We start from the raw sequence: 19,358 nt of genomic DNA on the forward strand, positions 1-19,358 counted from the left end.
GCCAAAAGGGGTCTCACACATAGAAAAAGATAGAAATTGTAAAGAACAAGGGCCCCGCAGATGTTTTTGGTCCCAGGTCCCGCAGTTCCTAAAACCGCTGCTGCCAAGAACAGTTAAAAGTAAAGGATGAGAAACCCCCTTCTCATCGTGATACAGTTTTCTACTAAATACAGGCCACTGACATCAAAACCGGGGGCGAAAGCGACATGTGCCCCCTACGTTTGGAAACTTCCCTTTTACTTTGAAGTGGTTTTATTAAAAATTGTCCCTCCTTCTTAAGAAACGAGCACATGTTTGGTTGGCCGAATTCTGTGTAAAAAAACTCTTTAATGCTCTCTAGACTTCCTTCAATGCCTTTAAAGAAAATTCATATCTGTCTTTTTCAGTCGGTATAGTTCTGAATGATTTAATATACACGACAGAAAATCTTTAATACAACTGCAAGTATATTGGGCGTGGTCATGGGTTTGTTCCTAGATGTGCCTTTAAAAAGTGTCTTACAGCACAGCCTCTTCTTTAGGATGCCAGCCTGTTCAAAAAGCACTTCACTAAAAATTCGACAAAAGCCTGATCGACTTAATGTCTCAAAAAAGGAGCGTCCGGAACTCTAAAAGATACGATGAACAAGATACTGAAAAACCCGCAGGCTAAATTGAGAAATCGTGAAAAACAGCCATTATATATCACCATTTAATTTGATATTGTATGAAAATTCCCCATATTTATTGCAAAAACTATATTCATTTGTAGCATTCAAAATATAATCAAACATTTATCGCATTCACTCACATGGTTCAACATGTCATTTTGTTTCTATTTTTGAAACTTTCAGTTTGTCAGCAATTTTATTCTACAATAGAAAACAACACACAAGATGATAAGAATTTAAAAAGGAGAAAGAATATCAACATAATCACAAGAGCCTAAATGACAAACCCTGATACTCTTTATTAATAATATGTTAAGAATTAGGATACCACGAGAATGTCGGTAGAAAAATTAATGCCTTCGAGCAAGAGTTACGGCCTAGCCTGCGAGGCTATAGAGTGGTATATTTTGAAAGTGCGTGCCTCGTGAAGGTCCTTTCAATTAAAGACAGCGTTGTAAAGACATCATTAATCAAGTGCAGGTTACAAAGTAAAATACTGAAGATACAGTACCATTCACAAACTGTAATGATTAAACTATGCTCCTCTCGAATAGGCCCCCGTCAGGAATAACCATCCTCTCTTACACATCGATTTCTGAATATCCCTCTCCAAAAGAAGATTCCCCTAACTACACTACAGGGCAAGATTTTTTAAAAGCAGGCGATTGATTACAATTTCTTAAAACAACTTTTACATCAATATAATTTTATCTTATTAAAAGAACTTCATGAAATGTAATAAAAAGACTTCATTCGGTTCGCCTTCAATCTATTTTAGGTTCACAAATTTTGTTGCTATCTATATGTAATCTACGTTCTAAAAAGCCCTTTCCTAAAGGGGATAAAGTTAAGAATAAGCACCCCCCCCCCCCGCTCTCTCTCTCTAATATAACGGTACTAGAAAGATACTGCGTAAAGATGAGGGTAAAAAACGAAACCAATCTTACCATGGCTTCAATGACGTTGACGTGGTAGTGTATCCCCCCATTCTCCTCTACTTTCCTAATGTGTTTTCGCTCAGGGTCACCAGCGACAAGAACTTCTGTTTCACCCTCGGCCTAATGATGGAAAAATTAAAAAGCTCATCAGAGAAAGCAAAAATCATCAAATGTGATCAGTGATAATGCGATTGATGGTGATTATTATGATGATTATGATAATTATGATAATGATATGGGGATGATTATGATTTTAATTATGATAATTCGATTGGCGAAATTTTATAATTTAATGTTTTGAAACTGTGTCAAGAAACCCAACTGGAAGGCAGATAGGAATGCAATATTGATGATGCCATGCTTTTTCAGTTCGTTCTCTCGTTGTAGATCAGATACGATTTTGGGAGTCATCCATGTTTGGAGATGAATTGCAAGAATTTTCTTCATTAATGCAGTGTTTGACAACCGTTTTTGATCCACGGCACGTTTTTAATTGAAAAAACAACGAGGCACACCACCAACAGAGAACTTTAAAATGAAACTTTGTGGCCTATATTCACAATAAAAAGTCTTTATCGTCGAAGTGCCTTGAATAGGAATCAAAGAAACAGAAAGAGAAGTATTTTATAATAAAAAAATATCTTTATTCAGTCAGTGTGAGACTCGGGCCTCTTTTTTAAAAACAAACTAGGCGAAGTTTGAGAATTTTCTCTGGCACACAAGACATATCTCATAGCACACTAGTGTGTCGCGGCAGCACAGTGGTTGAAAACATGCGTTAGTGCATGTTTCTACGGCATAATCCCTAATTCATGCTTAAGTCTTTCAAGTTAGAAAATGTTTTGGAAGAAATCTATTCAAAATGTCTTGCTGTTTTCTAAAGAATTATCCCAGAGCTTCAGTAATTTAGCCTGTGCTTCAGACTCCCATCTTAAAAGTAGAGATTGGGGTCTGAACACAAACTATGATGATTATGGACACTTTGAATACGTACCACTAAAGGTCTATTAAGGGTTATTTATTTTTCAAGTCCTAGAGGGGGGCTTAATAGAGAAGGGAGGCTTTTACAGAATATACAGTGTATATTTGAAAAAAAATTGAGCCTCTATTCACAAACCGGTTCCAAATTCCTGCAATATGACATTATATCCGCCATTCTATCTTCGAAGCCATCAGCAAAAGCAGAGGGGTCAATCGCTACAAAGCATTGTCCCTGTCAAGAAAAGAGCTTCAATGAACAAAGTAACAAGTCGATAAACGCTGTGGAAATTTTTTCAGAAGGATAATTGTCAGAGGGATGTTGTGCTTTAATCTCCAAATGAAAATGTTCTTTATAGGGATTCATTTTCAAAAACGCAGTACAAAAGGAGCTTGAAAGGTCGATAAGAGCTGGAATGATAAAAAAGATAAGAACGGAATAAGGTACAAAAATAAAACAAGACAACAATACACAAATAGAAAAAATAAAGAAGATTAAAAATAGATAGACTTATGGGGGAAACATGACTAACAGGCTTGCACTATTGATACATGTTGAACTTGGGGAAATCCCTGACAGGGCACAAAATCCTTGCCAACATCTCTTGAAAAAACTCATGCAGCAACCATTCTACCTCTCTGGACTAACCAACTTATAACACCGCATACCCCCTCGCCCCCTTAAACAATGTTAATTTGCACTTGGCACATCAAAAAGAAAATCTATAGAGTTTTCGAATCAGGGCTTAAGGCCTTCCAATTAAACCACTTCTAAAGGTCGATATAAAGCGCAATTTGAATGACCCTCCCCTCCCTATGGTTCACACGAAAAACATTCAAACACAAATGCATACAGATCTAAATCAAGAAACATAAACTGAGCAGGACATAATCATGAAATAATCAGCATACCAAATTTGCTGGCCGCAAATCTTCCTTTGAAGCATTCAACCAAGATCGAATATATGGTCCGTAAAGTGATCCAGACAGTATTCCGCAGAATATCTCAACCATCATTGCCAAACCATAACCCTTGTAGCCACCTTAGGCAAAAAAGATTAGATCTTCCGAATTTTTTTCTAACTTCACTGCCATTATGCATCAAATATTGGATACCTGTGTTAGATATATTGTACACTTAGTTTACGAACAAATTCTGTCTTGTACTTCGTTCTGTTAGTTTTTATTTTGTTTTGGGAGTTTTAATAAATAAAATTTACGTTGTAACATTAAGATGGATCTTTTATTCAACATGAACTAAAATGATTGAAAAACCTCACTGGGTTTCCAGTTGAAATTTCTCAACCTACAGTTGTTTCAGTATAGACCTGGTTCAAAGTATACTTGCTATGGAATTTCATAAACAATAATTAATTAGGGAATAAACGAAAAAAGACTAAAATTACATTCCAAAGAGGACGAACCGGCTGTTTAGCTTCCCAAGTTTTGAAGTCTGTCTTCCGATTAAATAACAAAGTGCCTGAATCATTTTTAGATAGTATGTTTTTGGTTTTTGTTTCATTTAGACCAAAAGATACTGCCATATATGTGAAGTATCCAAAATTATGGCAATGTAATGCAAGAATCAAGAGTCAAACATGCAACGCCATCCTTGAGAGCAACATGATGACATCTTCAAAGTTTTCAAATATTCCAGTTTCTGATGTGTTTCTATTTTTCGTGGCACATTGATACTTTGTAAAGACAAAATATGAGCTAAAGCACTCTCTGTTGTTGATCATGTTAAGCCTCATTTAATTCTTTAATTTTGACATATTCTATTCTCAAACAATCGATGCTGAGAGAAATGGAGTTAAAATCTTTTATATGATATCACAACTAAAGATGAACCAAAGATAAAATACTTATTTTGCACTATAATCTTCCCTTTGTAGCAAAAGATTTTTCTATAAATTTTTATATCCTGGGTAGCTTTCAACCAGTGGTCCCGCGGAGGGGGCGCAACCTCTATTAAAAACTCAGACAGATTTCAAGGGGGCTCAATCCCCCTTAACAAGTGTGCACATGTTTGGTTGGCTGAATTTCAATTGAGAACCCTTTATCTCGCATTTGATTTTTGGTGATTGGGTAAAAGCCTATTGCTCTTTTTGAGTCGGTAATAGTTTGAATGACTTTATATCCACAACAAAGAATCATTAACACGTATAAAATAATATTGGGTGTGGTCATGAGTGTGGCTTCAAAAGATTGCTTACACCATAGCCCCTAACCATTTTAGGGGGCCTTTTAGGACGGCACCCCTGCATTTGACCTCTTCTTTATCAACATCTAAACCATGATTTCTCAAGTAAACTAACAGTAATAGCTTTCCATTACAGCAAAATGCGATGAGGTCAAATATTAAACTAACCTGATGATTCGACACCTCCAACGGAAAGAAGTCCACCGCCATCAAGGACCTTCTGTGGATCATTTGTTTCCTTGAAAACAACCCCACAGTCTTTAATTTCCCATGGTGAACTTGAATATTAACGTAATGGTTAATGAGATTTTTCAGTCACCTTAATGTTATTGAAGAATTATGCATCTACCGATTCAAAATCGAAACCCCCTTGCATTAATAATCGATAAATATATTCTGAAATACAGGATTTAAGTTGGTTACCTTAGTTAATACACTCTTCTGTATCATGACATACATGTATTTAATTGCTTTTGGAGTATAGAAAGATACGGCTCCAAGTCGCTACCTATACGAATTAATCATAATTCTAAATACATGCTCCGATATCAGATTATCAAACTATTTGAAGATCTTGTATTATAGGGGATACAAATTGGGGCGCAAATGTTATCGCAAGTTTTAATTTTGACCCTGAAGAGAAACACCAGTTCTACAAAGTAAATATTTGCATGACGTAACCTCTGTTGGTGAACCAAGTCTGTAAAGCATTATATGCAATGAGATAAAACTAGCTTAAGGGGTGTACCTGTCAACATAGTCTAGCAAATGTCAAAACTTATTAGTGACGATTTATTAATGATATCCAATTCTTAGATATCAATTTTGTCATTAAATAATTCCAACCCTTCTTGTGGGACTTTTTTCGCTCTTGATCTATTCATAGCCGTCAAATAACCAGTTTTTGTCAAAACGCATGCTGAAGAAATCCTTTTCTTTCCGCCAGACACCACAATGCATTACCAGCCTGTTTTCCATCAGTTTATCAAGAATCTGTATCCTCTGGTATTGTAGTTAATGAAAGACGTTTTTAGCACACAAGCTATACATGTATTTTCCAATGAGTGAAAGAAAAATCCGACTTTATTCTTAGCTTGTCGGGTAAAACACAAAATCGGGCTTTTGTTTTTGCATGGTTGACGAAGAAGGAAGAATTTTAGGAATAACTTTACAAGGTTTATCTTTAATAACCACTGGAGTGAATAACTAAGATGTGAAACAGCACTAGCTGTAATGCAAAAATGCACAAAGTGCACTGCACTAAATAGATCTACTTACTTTACCTTGACTGTCTACACCCCATCCCCTTGGAATCTCAATCCCTTTTCTATGATTCATCTCAACCTAGAGTAAAAGACAGGGGGAGATAGCGAAGGAATGAAAAAGCAAAATCAAAGTTACTTCTATATAAAAATCCGATCCAGCAAAATCCAGAAATAACGTGAAATAGCAAATTGAAAACTTATTCCCCTCAAAGCAACCCTAAACGACAGAGGTTTTGGGAAACACGTAATGTCATCTTACCAAAACGGATAAATATCTGTTCATTTTCAAGCTTGACTTCTATAGTAACGCACTACTATTTGTGTTTTATTTAAATCAAACGGAATTCTCCAGTCACTTATTTGAATTACAATATTTTGTTGTAGAATCAAATACAACTTTCGAAAGGGCATCAAAAAATCGGCAATCGCACTTAGAACAATCGCCCAGATTTCGCTGGCAGATTTCCCTGCTCTGAGTTTCAGGCTCACATAAAGATTGTCAAGCATATGACAATAAAGTTCAAAAATCTTTTTTGTAATTTGGATCTCATAACCTAAAAGGGCATCATGTTAGCAATCCGTTAGCAAACTTCAAAGCTTTCATTGGCCATATCTCACATTATTTTTGACATGCCTAACTAATTTTGTATTTTTGGTGCTTTTTGTGTTATGTTTTTAAAATTCAAAAATTACAAAAATAGTCTTTTTGTAACGTCACACTTTAGCTATGACTAGACAACGCTTTTGACATCATAGCGCTTTTGACATCAATACCAACCTTGCCAACTGCTGCAGTTGAAGTGGCCATATCCAGTACGAAATCATCTCCCTTGCATGGTGCAGCTACAGAAATTGGGTTTGTCCCCAAAGCAGGCTACAGAGATAGAAAACAGCTTCAAGTTTTACCATTCAAATTCTTACTGTCTGTCAATAAGAACAAGTCATGCAATTTGAACCACAAAAAAACATAAACTTAGCTTGGACTGCTCCTTAAAATGTATTGAAACATATAGTAGAAAAGGACAATTCAAGGTAAATGCTCATTTAGGCTAGAGTTACACTATACCGGATTGCTATCGAGCGGAGCAGAGCGGAGTAACTTTTACTCCGGAGTGATATTTAGGGTAGCAGTTACACTACGACGCTCCGCTCGCTCATAAGCCTGTATTCCTTTGCATTTCTGGTACACAAAATCCACCAGATTAAATTTTTTGATGATATTTTCGAATCTATGTGCTGTTGCGAATTCGTTTTCAATAGCTATGCATAAAATGACGAAAACAACCATGAAATTGAGAGATAAATGATAGGGTTCGTAGGACGGATAGCGAGATTGTGTTGCTATCTGATGTGTTAAAGTATGTTTTTCGTCCAAGGGCCTTTTCATTAAAATTCGGGAAGAGATTAAATCCAAATACGAAAATGTTTTGACAACTTCGATTTGGCATTATACAACAGTAACAAAATCTCAGAAAGCGCCATTGTTCATTATCGATCGAATTGCTTCAAGCAGAAAACAATAAGAAAATCCTTTGTTCCAAAGTGGAGCATATCGGATTCGTGCGATTACACTAAAACGCTCCACTACGGAGTGACTCCGGAGTGATTTTCGTATCACCTCCAGAGCGGAGTGATTTTCACTCCGCTAATCGAGCGTTGTGTATCGGATTGGTGTGGCGTAGTGTAACTCAAACCCCTATCCGATATGAAAGTTACTCCGCTCCGATAGCAATCCGGTATAGTGTAACTGGCACCTTAAATTCGATAAGTTTTCAAAGGATATTTACAAGAATGCGCAAACACATTTTACATGAATCAAGGGCATGTGCACATTTCTCTGCGATAATTTTACAGGCATTTGTTCCATATAAGAAGCTGAAATAGTAGCTTTTTGCATTTTAAATAGATCTTAATACATTATTACGGGCCCCATCTAAGCACAGGACCGAACCACTTGCCTCTCCTAACCCCTTTGCCCCTCCTAACCCCCCTTCTGCGCCCCTCCCAACGATGCTTGCAACGACAGAAGGGCGATTCATGACCATGATTTATTGTAGTACAATGTTTGTTCATTAAACTTTGATTGAAGCTCTTTGTTTTATAAAGTTAATCTTTCTTAATCGTTAAAAAATGTCTTTGATATGCAAATAAAACTTTTTTAAGCTGAAAGCTGCGTTTATTGAGCTACCTCTGAACAGTTCTTAGTGACATATGACTGCATTTTCCAGGGCGTTTATAGTGTGTTTTCCTGAATTTCGATGGATTCGCAAGAGTCCCGGGTTTTGGTTCTGATGATTGCAGATCAAAACTACAAATGTCTTTTCAGCTTATACGGATTTTCCAGGAAACACAGATGAAGTTACATCTGGCCGAACATATCTGGATTACTTTCCGTTGCGGAACCTAATCAACCAATCGAAGTGCCCCAATATATTTTGAGCGTAAGTGTATATGTGTGTGCTTTCCAACCTTTTTACATTACTATAATGTGTGTGTGCTCTAATATTCTTAAAGTTTTTAATGAAATAATTCATGTCATCAAAAACGTTCTTAGTGAAAATGCAAAAAAGGCTTTCGTTGGGACGGACAGTTTAGTGGAAAACTCTCTTGAAAAACAGCGCAGCTTTTTAACAAGACGATAGGTAGAAGAGGCAGCTTGCGTTGGAGCAAGGCAATGGAGAGGAGAACTCTTCCGATTGAGCGATTGCACGGGATAAAATGCGAAGCGTAGTACTTCGAATTAATGTTCACTTCACCTCCAAAGCGGAGTGACTTCTACTCCGGTTTGGCAAAGCGAAGCGATTCGGACTGCCTCCGCGTCATGTAAGTGAAACCCCTATCCGAAGTAAAACCCAACCCGGAGTGAATTTAACCGGCGTCATGTAACTCAGGCTCAAGTCAAAAATTTGAGTGGCCTTCAACACTATTCAATTTCAATCTTTTTCATATCAAGGCAACTATAGTGATTTCCATCATGGGCGTGGCAGATGCGAAACGTTCAGGGGGGCTCAGAATGGATCATTCCCGAATATTGTTGGTCATGCGATAAATCTTGCCTGATTACGGAGCATGCAGCCCCCCGTCCCCTATGTTCCCTACATCTATGATTTTAGGGACACATTTTCAGAGTGATATCGAACTGTAGGGTAGTTGCCTCTAAGTGAGGGACTTGACTATCAAAAGATCATGCATTTTGCAATAAACCGCAATTTTCGCTAAAACACTGGGAAAGCTTTCCTAAAAATTGCATTCAGCCCCCACCCCCCTTCTCCGAAATAATGTTAAATATCATTTTGTTAATGTTTTACAAACATATGCTAAAGTTTTTTCAAAGTTGTGCTGCAATCATATTAGAATAAAAACTACTTTTGGATGCTAAGTAGTAACAGTACAAATACAACTACAATATAAATAAGTGGCATTTGACAGCAAGAATACCTTAACAGCTCTTGTTGGAACTTGCAGTGGTGATGTGTTTGTAAACGACATTCCCTAAAGATGATAAATTTGGCATCAAATGACTTTTTAACTATGACTCAGATCTTGTATCTTAAAAATGGTAATCTTCAATTAAAAGATTTTAAGAAAGACTTCTACATTTTCCTTGAGAAAAAACTTTAATATAATGATGCATTGAACACTTACAATTAGTCCTTGCTCTGATGCCCTCATTGAATACCAACCAGCTATGCCATAATGATTTGAGCCTAGAAGTATTAGCTTTTATCATGAAAAAACTTACTCTGCTATTTAATCATTAAAATTCGAACTTTCTTTTATAAAAACCAGACCTCATAATTTCCAAGTTAGCAGAATCAAAACCAAAAACCAAAATTTATCTTATACACTACAAGGATAGTAAATAATTCTTAATAACATTATCAATACACTTCTTCTTAGAAAAGGACAACTGACTACACTATATGATATAGCTTCTGTTGATAATATTATCAGTTTCTGGTTTCTCAGATTCAGGTCCTTTTATGAAATGCCTGACATTAAATGTATTGCATATATACCTCTGCATGAAACCCAACCGATTCCTGCTTCTTTGGCCTTTTTTATTGCCAGGTCAGTGCAAAACTTTCCAGCAACCTTGATACAAAAATACAAAAAATGACTTAAAAATATCTAATTGCCTAGGAATTCAAAAAGAGAAACGAAGGGTTTGGAAAATTCAGTCTCCCGCACACCCAGAATGTCTGGTTTTTATCTGTGGGAGACAGTTGGGGGACACCAAATTTTTACAGGAAATGTCCACCCCTGTTGCCAGAGTTCCTTTTTTGGGAGACCACAAGCCATATGAGTGAGAACTTTTACTGTAATGGTCAAACACTGCTGGAAAGCAAGCTTCTTCTCTTTGCCTTAACTTCTTCCTTGTAATTATTATTTTCAATAACTTCAGTCTTTTCAATAACAAGGAGAACAGCCTCCATATCATAAGCAGAAAACAGAGACTTAGATGAGAAGGGGGCTGTGGAATGTTCCTCTAAAAGATCAAATGAGGGGTGCTCTGTGTCTTGACTTACTTTATGATCTTCTTTGTAGCTACTGCCTCACATTAAGGAGGCTACTACATCTGTTGTAGCATCTGTAAAGTGAGGCAATAGCCAAACAGAGGTTCATGGAGTAAGTCTGTCTTAAAAAAATTCACAGAGAAACCAAACATACAAAGACACTCACACTTTAACAAAATTCAGTAAAAAAATCACTTTATCCTACGAAGTTATTGATACTTGCTCTCCTGTGATAATTGCCAGAACATTTTCTTCAAAATAATTTGGAATGTAGCTATACTTAAGATAAAAAATGAAAACACTTACTGGCCCTAGGACATTTTTTGCATCTACAAGAGCTGTTCCAGCCTTTTCTTTCACTATTTCTGGACTACCAGTTCTTGCTGTGGTTCCCAGTAATATATCATCAACATACATTCCTATGAAGAAAGAAACATCTGAATAAATAAAAATAATTGTTGAAAATTACTGTTTTTGGTCAGTCACTAAGTGTTGATGCAGTAAAGGCAGACCTGTACACATTTTTTGTGAATAGAAGAGTTCTAAGTTGCTCCTCCAAGTTTTATGCTTAATGCCATCATCAGGCAACTATAAAATTTGTTGCCTCAGTCTATTTGGTACCACATAGTTTCTATAAATGACTCTTTATACAATTTTATACAAATAAACAATAAAAACGAATTGCTTCCACTGGAAGTGCGATCTTCACAAGATTATAGAGTCCTTATAATTCCACTGTAAGTATGACTCGAAAGTGATCTGTTCTGAAGGCCAAATGAAGTCAAAAATTTAGAACTTCAGAAACAGGATATTAAAATGCTTTTCCCTGAATCTTGTATGTGATTATTTGCCTGGCAATTGCCGTGCTACAGTACGACGTCCTCAAAGATCATTTAGAGTTATATAGTCCTTGGAGTCATCTTTAATTGAACTCTCTACTCATTGTTGACTCTTTTTCCAAAAATGGAAATTTTACAGTTTCAATATTTTCAGCCATAGTGGGCCGGAGCTGTCGCTCTCATGCAAATGTCAAATAACTCTTCTTATTCGAAGGAACAAAAATGCTCAATAAAACAACATGTAGGAGAGTTTAGTGGGGAGTGGGGGGCAGGGGGAGGGAGTGGGGGGAGTGGGGGGAGTGGGAGGGAGTGGGGGGAGTGGGGGGACACATCCCCTCAGTTCTCAGCAGAATAGACTTTGTATTTTGTCTAAATTCGATGATAAAATGTTGAGGGAGGGGTAATATTTTGACACCGTACTTTTTGTGATGTAATCCTATGATTTTCAAACTGCCAATTTTCAAACTAAAGTTAGTCATAGGGGCTCCCTTCGGATAAAATTAGCGTTCCCTGTTGCTAAAAGGGCATGGCTTAGATTTTTTTGGTTTGCTTTCATTCAAATCTCCTCACCAAATTCAAAAACCAAAGAACACGTTTACCAGGCCATGCCAAGCCAACTTTATTCAACATTCCCAGCCCACCCTTGATTGCTTCTGCCAGTAATAGAAAGGATCCAAACACAAGAGACAGTGAATATGCATATTTGTGGTGTCAATCTAAAACTTCAAAAAATTATTTTGACCATTTTCAATATCTTCATTAGGAAATATAGTAATGATTCAAAAAAAGAAATCAATAAATTGATTTGGATAATTTCCTGTTAACATTTTAGTTTCAGCAACTCTTAATATGTAACCAAAATTATATATTTTAAATTTAAAACAAAGAATTTATATATATGATATGAGCTTACAAACTTTACATTTTATTGTTGAAGTTAAAATTGTTTATTTTACTGCCCTTTTGTAGGATTGATAAGATCTGTTTAGAATGTATAATATTATATTTTATACAATAAATTTTTATTTATAATTCTAACAGGACCTGCAAACAAAAGAAGACAATTGGATTTTACAGACATGATGGTTGAAGAACCCCCTCATGGTAATTTTTGTGAATATCAAAGTTATTCATTATCGATAAGAAAATTGCATGAAAATAAAACACCAACTGAAAGAGCCAAATATATTTATTAAAAATTTGTTCTGATATTAACTCTTTTATATTTCCATTTTTTAGTTGATCTACCTGGAAATGATGCCCTGTCACCAGCATATGATGAACACAGCAGCAATTCTGGAACAGTAGTCACAAGTGAAGAAAAACTTTTTCCAAAAGAGGCATCTTCACAAACAAGTGCTGAACTGTCTCAAATACTCCACGGAAGAAGAATCTGAGGAGGTTATTAAAGAGCAAGTGTAGGCAGATCTCTAGGCTATCTTCCTTCTTCTCATCTCCACACCAATCCCCAAAAAAGTTTACTAAGATGCAGAAGGCTTATAAGGCATTTCAATTACTTGAAGGGCTTGTTTCACAAGATGGTCTCTTGTTTCTTAAAAACAGGTAGCTCTAAGCTTGCAGAAGAAACAAGGTAGGAGATATGACACCTCTTTTAAATCATGGGCCCTTTCTTTGTACCATTGTAAGTGGTAAGGCTTACAGATTCCTTGCAAAATTATTGAAATTGCCATCAAAAGAAAATCCAACTATAATGGTCTCTAGGTTTCCATCTGATGTTGGTTTTTTAGAAAAATCAATATTCGTTTTAAAGCAACATGTTGATGCCATGTCAGACAGAGCAAAGTATTGTTCACTTCTGACGGATGAAATGTCATTGAAATCAAATTTATTTTATAATGAGTCAACAGATTCCATTGTTGGGTTTCGAGGATCTTGGACAAGGTAGAGTATCAAATCTTGTAGCAAATTCTGCTTTGGTGTTTATGGTTTGTGGCATATGGAAAAGCTGGAAACAACCAGTTTCTTATTATTTTGTTAAGGAGGCTTGCAGTGGTGATGTCCTAAAAGATATAATTGAAGAAAATCTAATGCACTTGCAGTCAATGGGTTTAAATATTCTTGCCACTGTCAGTGACCAGGGCTCCAACTTCTTGAAATTTTATGAGTCAATGGGTGTAAATGTTGATAAACCTTATTTTGAAATGCATGGAAAGAAATACTTTACCATCTTTGATCCACCACATTTAATCAAGTCAGTCAGAAACAATCTGTTACAGTATGACTTCCAGTTCAACAATAAAATAGCATCATGGAAAGATATCAGTTAATTTTTTGAAAAAGAACAGAAGCTTGCCATCAGAACTGCTCCTAAATGGACTCCAAAACACATCAGCCCCCCTCAGTTTGCAAAGATGAAAGTGAAGCTTCCTACCCAGGTCTTTAGCCATTCTGTTGCTGCTGGTATTTATACTTATGTCGCACTGAATGGCCTACCATCTTCTGCGAAAGGCACTGCAGACCTTTTAACACAGTTTGATAAGCTTTTTGATACATGCAATTCTTTGAGTTTTAAGGATAGCAAAATTTGTTGCTGGCCAATAACATCTGGACAATGACATTAGGAGCGGGTAAGATTCATAAAATCCGTTAGAGTAGTTGATGGAGCAACAGGTGAAGACTGTACTCATTATCTAATGTGTCTGAAAGGATGGTGTGTTTCATTGAATGCTATTTAAAAACTTTGGTCAAGATTGCATGGTGATTTATATATATGTTTTTTGGTAACTAGGCAATTAAACCAGGATCCATTGGAAAACTTTTTTGGGTCAATCAGGCAGCAGGGGGGAAATTCAGATAACCCAACTCCCATTCAATTTAAGAGAGCATACAGGAAGCTGTTTTACACTAACCTGCTCAGTGTTGCCTCCGCTAATTGTTAAGTTGACGAGAACAAACTTCTAACTAAACTGGCTCCTGTTGATGTTGGACCGCTCAAAATAGTAACATCAGATTATAGCAGTGAGCATATTGAAAGTAGGATTTTCAAGGATAATGCCACAACATATGTAGAGCTGGATATCTTCTCAGGCATACTTTTCAGAAATGCAGATGTCAGCAATGTTCTGCTCTAGCCAATGAAAATGGAGACATGACAAAAAATGTATTTCCAATGTTTAAAGCATATGAATCTGATACTATTCTGTTTATATTCTGGACTTATTGTACCATCAGATGAAATGCTTCAATTTGTGTTAAAGATAGAGAACAAATTCATTTTGTTTTTAAATGATTTACAGCATGAGAAGGGAACAATGGCAGCGCCAGCCACTACGCTCTGGGGGGGACAAAACAAAAGATTGTAGGCCACGCCCTTTTAGCACCAGGAAACGCCCTTTTACTAACAAGGAATGCCATTGTTATATGAAGGGAACGCCCATGATTCACTTTTGGCTATGTAAAGGCAGTTTGAAAATCATAAGATTACATCACAAAAAGTATGTTGCCAAAATATTACCCCTCCCCCAATATTCTCTCATCGGATTTAGACCAATTACAAAATTGATCCTGCTGAGAACTGTCCAAGAGCTGATTCTGACCAAGAGTAGTATTACAAATGGACAGCACCCTTGTGGACAATCCCCCTTGTCTGCTTTATGCCTTATGAAAAAATATTATATAAATACTGACTCAGGCCTTCCTGGGAACAATGTGGCATTTCGAACCCCTAAGCTGTTTTAGGCGTGTAACGGAGTGCTATTGGTGTTTTGTCTTATCTCTACAAATGATTAATTACATAGTATATATGGAGCCTTCAAAAACTCCCATCCTTAAGTCATTTATTCAGTTTTCACACAACCTTAGCAATAAAATCTCTGTGGCAAAACGATAAAGGAAGGGAAAGGATATTGCCAGAGATCTTTACTAAATTTGATGCTGAAATTATTTTAGATGCAGTTACCAGCAATCCCTCTTGCCACCAACCATGGTGGCAGTCTTCATGAAACCCTTGAAAAAAGTTAAAATTTTGACCCCAACTTTAAATCATGTCTCATCAAAAGGCATATGACAACAGTTTCGAAAACGTCACAATTTGAAAACGGCATAATTTGAAAATGGGACCATTTGAAAACGGCACAAAACGTTACAGTACAGACGCTTGAAACAGAACAATTCTATTGTAGATTTCCCTCTCTTTGAATCCAAAGCACTAACTTTCTGGAGTGTAATAATAATATAATAATGATAATACCTTTTTACTGTTAGTTTAACAATAGTGTGAACACTAATAAACACTAACATGAAGCAATTTAAGAGATTGCATTATGAAAGTTATTGACTGCAAGCATTACAGGTGCATTGATTTTCGAAATAACAATCTTTTATAAGAACTTTCAACTGACTTGCATTTTTTGATGATTTTATTTTTCATTTGCACGAGAATTCCAAATCTTTGAACCCAAAAACCCTTGAAAATTTCATGCCTTTGTCACAACCTGCCGTTTTCCAAATGTTTCCGCTTTCATATGAAAATGATACAACATTTAAATAATTTGTGAAAAAACGGGACAACCTCATTGGCCTAAAGTGGTTGGCTTACTTTATTGAATATCGACAGAAAACGATTTGCAATAACCCCCATGTTAAGTGAAAACGGATAAAGAAGAGTTGCCTAATACATAAATACAATCATCTGTTAGTTTTATTGGTTTCTTTATTTTTTTCATGATTAAAAATTCGATACGTCAGGTACATTTATGACATGTGGGGTACCATTTGCATGAGAGCGACGGCTCCGGCCCACTATGGCTGTAAATTTCTGACCATCCTTCACATTTTTTAAAGAAATTTTTAGAAAATTGGTCATTATTTTCCTTGTAGCTATTCTTTGCTCACAAATCAATTTCTTCAAGTAACCCAATCCCAGGTAACTCAAATTAATCCATCTATGACCTTACCCAGTCTATTGATACCATGACTAAAATGCCCCCTTGTATCAGCTGCAACAAGTAGATTTGCAAGGTCAACGGCATGAGACTCCTCGACTCCTGTAGCCACCATGCATCGTTTTACAAAATCATGAACTTCACCCGTGCCAACCAAACAGTAAGAATCAATTAATGCCGCCATCTCAAATGCTCTTGTCACTGAAATTCCTAGCGCATCCCATTCTTTTGCTGGATGTCATATTCTTAGGAGAACGATCCCTGAATCTAGGTGATCTTGGCGACGGGTGATCCGTTAATGCAGGCAAAAAACTCCTGGATGTGTATGACACGAAATTAATTGATATGCATGATAATGAGAAAGTGGATGATGAAGAAGTTCTTTTTCTGATGGATGAAAATCATCATAGAAATCTTCATTATCTCCATGCGGACCTTCCATATGATAAATACGATCGATTTGATGCTGAATTTTTTTTGTTCCGCTATTTAGCATACGATATTCGATTAGACATTCGGACTAAAATGGCTCGGTATAAAAAAAATCTGTGCTAGAGGGTTAAAAACAAAGTTAATAACATTAAAGTACACTTACGTGAAAAAAGTATTAGGATGATGAATAACAAAATGACGGCTCCAAAACTAGCATTCTAACATTGATTGAACAAATCTTGCTGCATCCGAAGATATTTCGTTGCAAAATTAATTCAGCGAGTTCCAGTGCAAATGGCGGATGCCAGATTCCTGGAGATCATCCGACAAAATATAAGATAATGCAAATTGTACTTGTCTAGAAAGTGTATTTTTACAATTTATTAAATATGTCTTTATTTTTACAATTGGGTATAATTGCAATTGAAAATCTCAACCAGCAAACTCGTTATGTTCCACTGGTTTTCTATTTTGTTTTTTGAGCAAAGGGGTTAACCACATTTGCTTTGAGGCGATCGCCCTAATACATTTGTCACGTAAATGTATACCTTCGTAAGTGTATTATCGTATGCTTGGTTTTTGTTGTTACGTCTTGTAGAGGCTGATCTGAGCATCTCAATGTTGAATTTCGACTTAGGCCATGCGTTAGACAATCGCCGTCGGGCAAAAATTTATTTTTACGCAGTAAGTTTCTCGCCCTTATATTAGGAAGATTTTCCCAAATGCTTGCAACGTAGCTTTTCCAATCCCAGTATACATGTTAACAGGGGATTCAGTAAAATTGTGATCTTCCTTGCAAATTTTACATTTCGTTTCCCATACCGAAGCCTTACAAATGGAAAACTGGAAAATCCGTATTTACGCAATAACTTTGTCGTTTCTCTATAAACTTAACTGAAACTTTATAAAACATATTAAATGAACATACCCTTGACGTTAACGGATGTTTCGGGAACTTTTTACGACTTTTGAAAAAAAAGTTTTTAACTTTCCATACTGAAGCCTTATAAGGTAGTCAGTTTGGATGACGTTTACGCAATAGCTTTTGTCAATCTGATTGGACTCGTCTGAAACTTCACAAAACGTCTTCATTTAACCCAGAGTTTATGTTAACGGGGTCTCAGCAAATAATTTCACGTTTTGAGAAAAATAATTTTACCAAAATTCCGGCCCCGGGGTGTTGCTCAAGCCTCTCAGTTTCCACGAAGCCAATACCTATTGAATTGAGTATAAAGCACCCTGTTTGGTTTTGCCTCTCAAGATATTGGCAATATGTTGCTATCTTTGTGCTAGATATCCACGAAATTCTGTCACGACGAAATTTTTGGAAGTGGTACGAATTTTTTTCGACAAAGTTTTGTCTCTCGAAAATTTATCTGAATCTGACCAAATTTTTTGTTGCTAATGCATTCAAAATCGTAAAGTTTATTTGTTCTTTCTTTGACTATTAGACATTTAGAAATGTTTCTAAATACAGTATGAAAGGAGGCGTAGTAAGGTCGCCGTAAAAATATCTTCTTTAAACATACCTACAAAAATATCTACTTTATTGTTCCAGTTGTTGGCTAAGCGACTGCCAATATTTCGGGACTCTGATATTATATTCTCTTGGTATAAATATTCTGGTCTGGTCTAAATATTATCTTGGTATAATGAATCCCGGATGTAGCCAACTCTTGTTATTGCGAATAGTGGCGGAAATTAAAGGGGTATGGGGGCTCCGCCCCCTTCAATTAGCAATGTCGTCGGAAAATTCGGGCTTTCGTCGTATAATTGACAACCGTTTAACGTTTAACGTTATTATTATTATTATTATTAGTTCTTTCTGTTTTCTGCCAGAAACACTCCTTCATGTTGTTGCTGGCTGCAAAACATATCTGGAACAAGGCCGATACACCTGGCGACATAACTCTATCCTAAACTTTCTAGCTACGTCACTAAAAGCTGTCAATGAATCTACCATCTACGCTGATATACCTGGCTTTCTTTCACCATCAATCATAACTGGAGAAAACCTTCGCCCTGATTTTCTCTTGAGGACTAACAACAATTACCTCTACATTTTAGAGCTAACTGTTGGCTTCGAATCCAATCTTGAGACAAATGCTACAAGAAAACACAGCAAGTATGCTCCTCTCTTATCTGGTTTACAGCGGCAGTTCAAATGTGTCTCCTTTGTTAATCTTTCTATGAGCTCTCTTGGCATCTTCGGCAATTCCTGCAATTCATTCTTCAAAATGTGTGACTCTCTCTCCATCGATCAGCAACAAAAACAGTATCTCATTTCTAAACTTTCCAACATTGCCATCCGTACTACGTACTACATATTTTGTTGCAAAAACAAGCCATGGACAAATCCGGAATTACATCCTTATTATCTTTAGTTGTTTTATTTTATTTTATTTTTCTCAGTTTTTCCTTTTACCTTACGATTGTTATAGTTTTTTCTTGTAAAACCAGGCTAGCCAATTGCAAATTACCTTGTAATAGTGAGATTTGTAGTTGTAGTTTAAGTAATGTTTCCATTAGCATGAGAATAAAGATCGTCTGCAAAACATCCTAACCTCCCAAGGATCTTTATTATCACCTCTCTTTACCAGAATCTTCCACAAATAAACAAACTTTGGTCCAAG

At 36.3% G+C, this 19,358-nt stretch overlaps 1 protein-coding gene and 1 long non-coding RNA gene across 6 annotated transcripts; one reads left to right on the forward strand and one right to left on the reverse strand.

Moving 5' to 3' along the window:
• Positions 1–672: 672 nt before the first annotated feature.
• LOC135694329 (uncharacterized) lies at positions 673–17,060 on the reverse strand. Of its 3 annotated transcripts, none has more exons than XM_065213015.2 (12): positions 16,889–17,060; positions 10,857–10,969; positions 10,053–10,128; positions 9,679–9,740; positions 9,472–9,525; positions 6,812–6,907; positions 6,047–6,112; positions 4,937–5,006; positions 3,478–3,608; positions 2,705–2,800; positions 1,597–1,707; positions 673–850 (listed from the first exon to the last, which is right to left on the reverse strand). In XM_065213015.2, the coding sequence occupies exons 2-12, from the start codon at positions 10,965–10,967 to the stop codon at positions 803–805; spliced, it is 921 nt and encodes a 306-aa protein (XP_065069087.2). In that variant the 5' UTR covers positions 10,968–10,969; positions 16,889–17,060; the 3' UTR covers positions 673–802. The 3 variants fall into 3 exon arrangements, with proteins under 3 accessions (XP_065069087.2, XP_065069084.2, XP_065069086.2); XM_065213012.2 differs by lacking the exon at positions 16,889–17,060 and adding an exon at positions 16,306–16,548; XM_065213014.2 differs by lacking the exon at positions 16,889–17,060 and adding an exon at positions 14,260–14,445.
• Positions 7,704–13,239, forward strand: LOC135694336 (uncharacterized). Of its 3 annotated transcripts, none has more exons than XR_016143917.1 (3): positions 7,704–8,856; positions 12,431–12,493; positions 12,629–13,239. It is a non-coding gene; the product is annotated as an uncharacterized LOC135694336 (long non-coding RNA). The 3 variants fall into 3 exon arrangements; XR_010517165.2 differs by having other exon boundaries at positions 7,704–8,474; XR_016143918.1 differs by lacking the exon at positions 7,704–8,856 and having other exon boundaries at positions 12,330–12,493.
• Positions 17,061–19,358: the final 2,298 nt, after the last annotated feature.

This window comes from Rhopilema esculentum, chromosome 8 (assembly GCF_057945365.1).
Source record: "Rhopilema esculentum isolate cy_ngs chromosome 8, ASM5794536v1, whole genome shotgun sequence".
Lineage (NCBI taxonomy): Eukaryota > Metazoa > Cnidaria > Scyphozoa > Rhizostomeae > Rhizostomatidae > Rhopilema > Rhopilema esculentum.